The sequence below is a fragment of the Protobothrops mucrosquamatus genome, unplaced genomic scaffold, assembly GCF_001527695.2.
Source record: "Protobothrops mucrosquamatus isolate PMUCROS unplaced genomic scaffold, P.Mucros_1.0 scaffold_84, whole genome shotgun sequence".
Classification (NCBI taxonomy): Eukaryota; Metazoa; Chordata; class Lepidosauria; order Squamata; family Viperidae; genus Protobothrops; species Protobothrops mucrosquamatus.
Genome location: NW_015386160.1, coordinates 457,134 through 463,396, shown reverse-complemented (window position 1 = coordinate 463,396; position 6,263 = coordinate 457,134). Strand labels below are relative to the sequence as shown.

Here is a 6,263-nt window from a genome sequence, read left to right as displayed (position 1 = left end):
AGTCCTCTGGTAGTTCCCCTGTGCTCCAGGATCTCTGAAAAATATAGTTCAGTGGTTCAGAGATCACATTTGCTAGTTCCTTGAGAACCTTGGGGTGTAATCCATCTGGTCCTGGCGATTTGAACTCGTCTAGGCTGGACAGGTGCTCACTTACTATTTTCTTGCCTATCTTAACTTGTGTTTCTATTCTGTTTTTTATCTGTAGCTCGGGTGTAGGATAAGGGTGGAGGATCATTCTCTGAGTTTGTGTGTTGGTTTATGAAAGTTTCATTATCAGTCTAGGTAACGTCTTCAGCGGAGTTTAAACTCCACTGAAGAGGTTACCTATCCTGGTAATGAAAAGTTCAGAAACCAACCCACAAGCTTGGAAAATGAATCTCCACCCTCAAAAGTAATTATTTCAAGTAATTATTTTTTTGCTGTTTTGATGTTATTATTTAGTGAAGGGGAAATTGGAAGCCTTCTACTCTTTTGAATGTGTTCAGATCATACACTCTGCTTTTAGACAACTTTATTGTAACCTGGAAGGAGTAGAATACAAAGTACTTCTTATTTAGCAAGGAGCAGGGATATAATTTATATAGCAATGCCAAAGTTTGAAGAGATAATGATTTCCCATACAAACACTACTTCTCCCTTAGCAACACAGAGCTCATTTTGCCTTATCAAACATTATCAGACACACTGTGAAATGGAGTGAGACGTCAAGGACCTCCCTCCCCCCCGCTAAGCTTCATGGTTTCATTTACTGGGTCCCAGTAGAGCAGTATCATGAGACCTGTTCAGTAAAATTAGCTAGAAATAGATTCAGTCAGGTTTCCAAAAAAGGCAAGGACTGGCCTAGGTTGGGATTTACTCTTCATTAGAGAACATCATTCAAAACTCAGAATGCTTATTGTTATAGAAATGGCTAGTTTATACTATTATTACTAAAAGAAAAAGTTGAGAGTTGATATTATTATCTTATTCTACTGCACCAAAGGGAGTTGGAAATCAATGCTTTTTCTTTCTTTCCCCCTTTTCTTACACTTTTCCCTTCCCTTTTTCCTCCCCATATTCCTATTATTTTCTTTTCCACCTTTGTATTTTATAAATAATAATAATAATAATAATAATAATAATAATAATAATAATAATAATAATAATAATAAAGGTTCAATAGAACATAAACATAGATTTTATTTGCATGCATCTTCTTTTATGTTTCAAATAAACAAGTAAAAAAAACAGGATTAAAACTAGGAATTCAGGTTAATTTTTATCATTAGTTGCTCTTTGGTATTCATGTCAGGTCTCAGGATAATAATATAGCATTTAGGGATAAAGATGTAGCCCAGTAAGGCCAGGCTAGAGGCCAGGATGGAGAAGATTTGCACAGCCACCATGTATTTTCCTTTGGTGCTTAGGTAGGTGGGAACAAAGGAGATCCAAACACTGCAGAAGACGAGCATACTGAAGGTGATCCACTTGGCTTCATTAAAGGTACCTGGCAGTTTTCGGGCCAGGAAAGCCACGAAGAAACAGGTGGCAGCCAGAAAGCCCATGTAGCCAAGGGCAGAGTAAAACATGGTAACTGAACCTTCATTACATTGCATCAGGATCTGTCCTGGTTGAGAATATAGATCAAAATCTGGGAATGGGGGAGAGATTCCCAGCCATATGATACAGATGCCCACTTGAATACCAGAGGAGGACAAGACAATGGAATTGGCCAGACTCTTCCTCAGCCATTTCCTCATTCTGCTGCCTGGCTTTTTAGTCAGGAATGCCATTACCACCATGACAGTCTTAGCCAGCAAGGAAGACACAGCAACAGAGAAAACAAAACTGAAAGTAGTTTGTTGAAGAAGGCAAGTCATTTTCTTTGGCTGACCAATGAATAGAAGGGTGGTCAAAAAGGAAAGTAAGAGGGAAATCAGGAGCACGTAGGTGAGGTCTCGGTTGTTGGCTTTGACAATGGGAGTTTCTTGGTATTTAATGAAGATTCCCAGAACACAGGCAGTGATTAGAGATAAAGTAAGTGCAAAGAGAGCCAGGATGAAACCCAATGTTTCTTGGTAGGACAAAAAGGTTATAACTTTGGGGACACATTGATCTTTCTTCTTATTGGAATTCTGGTCATCTGGACACTTTTCACAATGGGCTGCATCTGAAAAACACCCACAATTCTGGCTGAAATAGCATCTAATCTCTTTTCATAAAAGACTGCATATGTTCCATCACTATAAACTCAAATCAATCACAGCCACCTTATTTAAATAATTCTTTTGGAGGTGATGGAATTAGAATTTCTGTGCCAAACAAAATATTGACAAGAATATTGCATATTTGTCTCTTACTGGCACTCCATAAAGTTATGATAATCTATATATAGGTTTCCTAATTGATTTTCAGGAATCTTCTGCCATAACACTGTACAAATCATTTTAAAGAGGAGTCACAGAGCAGCACAAAACCTTCTTTGGTATCATGGAAGCACCTGCCTCTTTTCCCAGCTTTCATATTTGCATGATAGTGACAGCCAGAAGTCACTTCCAAAGCAGCCTGGTAAGAGATACTGCTACTTTTATGATTCCAAAAGAGATATTTTGATTATGCTCCTCTTCTAAATGAGTGTTGTGTCTTTGTTGTTACAGGTACCGTTATTGTCTCTGTTGTGTCATTTAGTTTTGTTGTGTCAGTTTGGTAAAGAATTAGGGAAACCATAATTCCCCAGTGTTCAAGCTTCCTACTGTAGCTCACCAAAATTGCAGCTGAATTCTCCATAACCCAAACCACCATCTCTAGTTCAAGAGGAGATCACTTGGAGTTCTAAAGCTACATATCACATCTCAAATCCTGGAATTTGACCTTCAAAACCTCTTCCAATATTCTACCAAACTTAACATATAATAGGTGAAAAGAATAGGCAAATGGAAGATATGGGGAGAAATTGTGTTACATCTAATAATTTATATTTAATTTGTTTAAAACGAATTTTACTTTTATCCTGATTCCATTTTTTTAAATGTTTGTGCTTGGCATGTCAGTGAAAGACCATCATGGCCTAAGGGTGGAAAAGCTGATGCATTTCAGTTGTAGCTTTATTCCCACATCAATGAAGGTGCATGTTCTGACCATGGTTTCATTTTCAGGGAGAAGCAGTAATTCTCCCTATAATTATCTGGCCCGTCTCAAGTTGAAATAAAGGTAGTTTCCCCTGTCCAGCTGTGTCTGACTCTAGGAGGCAATGCTCATCTCTGTTTTTTTAGCAGAGGGAGCCATTGTTGTCTGAAGATACTTCTGTGGTTATAAGGGCAGCATTAATATACGCTGAGGTGAATGGAATGCTCCCACCAAAGTGGTACCCATTTATCTACTTGCATTTGTATACTTTTGAATTGCTAAGTGGGTAGGAGATGGGGCAAGTAACAGAAGCTCACCCTGACACATAGCACTTGGGTCTCTAACTTGGGCTGTCAGCTTTCCAGCTGACAAGCTCAGCATCTTTAACTGCTGAACCATCACAACCCCCGTAAGTTGAAATAAGGATTGCTTTTTTTCCACAGCTGTAACAGGGTGTTGTTAGCCAGCCTTTGAAAAAAAATAGTTGGGTCCTTAAGGTATTTCTTTTATCTTGTTTTGGAATTAAGGGAAAATATGCTAGTAATTAGGTATAATATCTGGAGAAAGAAAACACTTACCTTCCTGTGTGGAAATCATTCCTTCTATACATGGGGAACAGTGATAACAGCAAACTGGTGCTCCTTCTCTTGTGAGTTTGGTGTATCCTGGAAGACAACTTTCAGTACATCTAGACAAAGGCACTGTCTAAACATAAAGACAATGTTGGGGTGTGTGTGTGAGTTTATATGAATGGAATTGAAAGTAGGGCTGGGATTACACAAAGGACTAAATCTTTATTTTCTCCTTAATTCTAGGTTGCTTCTCTCCTTGATTAGTTTCCATCCATTGTTTCTTGTCTTGTCTTGTCCCTTTGGAAAATAAGTTGTCCCCCCTCTTCTTTGTGGCAGCCCCTCAAATATTGGAATATTGCTATCATGTCAACCCTAGTCTTTCTTAGCTCTAGACTAGCCAAACCCTAATCCTGCAACCATTCTTCATTTGTTTATACAATCAAGAATTGTATTAGCTGTTTTGGCTACTGCTGCACACTCCTGGCTCAGTGATCATCCACTAGGACTCCAAGGTCCCTCACACAGTCACTGTTTTTAAGCTAGGTTTTGCTTAATCTGTGCTGTAAATCTGTAAATCCACCCAGATAACATTGGGTTTATAACAATAGTACTGTAATTTTGATTGCTATTTTTCTTTTCCAAACCTAATGTTGTTCGGGTGTTACAAACCAAAGGTTAATTAAATAAATCTCACACTTCCCATAAGTCTGTTTTCAATGGTCAGTTATACTTTTATCTTAAAAGCCTATTAATCTCTGGAGCCAATAATAGCAGATCCATCACTGAAGGCTTTGCAATCTTCACATCTCTATAAAATCCTGCTGGGCAACAGAGAATTCTGAAGATCAAAAAGCCTTGGAAGAATCCTGAAAAAGCACCTTGTAATACAGGGAGTCCTCTTTTGGTTGAAGAAGTCTTGATCAAACATGTGACATCTTTGACTTTCCTAATCTGGGACATTTTAAACATCTCCAGAGAGGTTTCTGATAAAACGTATCCCATTGATCTATACAACAAAGAGGGGTCCTAGGTGCTCTCTGAGCTTGTTTTCTTGCAGATGTTTCATTACCCAATCTAGGTAACATCATCAGTGCTAATGAGACTTTAGCTGTAATACTTTTGAAGTCACTGAGATTTATTTCTAAGCAGACTTGTACAACTTGTACACACAATGTGTGTGGCTTCAAGTCAGTGCTGCCTCCTGGTGACTTTCTGGACTATTACAGTTTTCTTGTCAAGATTTTGGAAGTGGTTTGCCCTTGCAAAGGCAGGATGAGAATGCACAATCTTTTGGTGTCCAACCCTGGTGTTTTAACCAATTCAACAAACTGACTATCTGGAACTACCAGCGTGTATAATAGTAGATACAGTAAATAATAAGAATCAAAGAGAAGCACCAACACCTACCCGATTGAATGATATTGGCCACACGATGGCACTTTGATTGATGGAGAGATTGATTTCTGAGGAGGCCTCTTTTTTTATACTGCCAACTTTCACCTCGGTAGGTATGTTGGCCAATACTGCCCAGTGCACAATATCAAAATCAACAGCAGGATCTCCTTTTTCATCCAAATAAATACCATTCATGGAAAGATTGTAAAGTTGGACATTTCTCAGGAAAGAATGAAGCTACAAAGGCAAGGGAAATTATGCTGTATCTTATACATTCACACCTGATCAAAATTCAATGCTTCTATGATTATTAATATGGATTTATAAAAGCCATGATGGCACAGTGGTTAGAATGCAGTACTGCAGGCTAACTCTGCCCACAGCCAGGAGTTCAATCCTGATGGGGCTCAAGATTGACTCAGTTTTCTATCTTTCTGAGGTCAGTAAAATGAGAACCCAGATTGTTGGGGGCAAGCTGACTGTATAAACCATTCAGAGACTGCTATAAAGCACTGTGGAGCAGTATATAAATCTAAATGTTATTGCTATTGTTATTTGAGGCTGTTCTGAACAACTGGACTTCTTTGGCTTTGGGCCTCTGTTTGCAAAGAAATTTTAAAATCCAAATCTCAGTCAGATTCTCCTGCCAGTTTTCTAAGTGAATCATTCTTTTAATCCATCTGGCTGAAAATGAACAACATAGCGCCTATGAGAACCATTTGATTCCTAAGTTAACAAAAATTAAAATACAAAAATAAATGTAACATTCCAGAATGCAGAAATAAAATGAACTAGTATTTTGATTAGTATGATCGGCCTCATAAAATCTGGAGGGATTTTAATGCTTTAATTTTAAAATATTTCATACATATATGCACATGGCATATACTTAGATTGGTGTCTCCTGTCTAAAAAAAATTGCTACAGAGGGATTGACCCTGAATTGACATTATTTATACAGAAGGCAGGACAAGAAGCAACGGATGGAAACAAATCAAGGAGAGAAGCAACCTAGAACTAAGGAGAAACTTCCTGACAGTTAGAACAATTAACCAGTGGAACAACCTGCCTCCAGAAGCGGTGAATGCGCCAACACTGGAAGTTTTTAAGAAGAAACTGGACAGCCATTTGTCCGAAATGGTATAGGGTTTCCTGCCTGAGCAGGAGGTTGGACTAGATGACCTCCGAGGT

The 6,263-nt window shown here is 38.4% G+C and overlaps 1 protein-coding gene across 1 annotated transcript in view; it reads right to left on the bottom strand.

Annotated features, from left to right (window-relative positions):
• Nucleotides 1-1,238: 1,238 nt before the first annotated feature.
• Nucleotides 1,239-6,263, bottom strand: part of LOC107285969 (vomeronasal type-2 receptor 26-like) — an 11,632-nt gene continuing 6,607 nt past the window's right edge. Inside the window, exons 5-7 of the mRNA XM_015814254.1 lie at nucleotides 5,085-5,309; nucleotides 3,684-3,810; nucleotides 1,239-2,149 (exon numbers count right to left, since the gene is read on the bottom strand). Of these exons, the coding sequence (XP_015669740.1) occupies nucleotides 1,239-2,149; nucleotides 3,684-3,810; nucleotides 5,085-5,309 (1,263 nt within the window). The remainder of the gene's footprint in view (nucleotides 2,150-3,683; nucleotides 3,811-5,084; nucleotides 5,310-6,263) is intronic.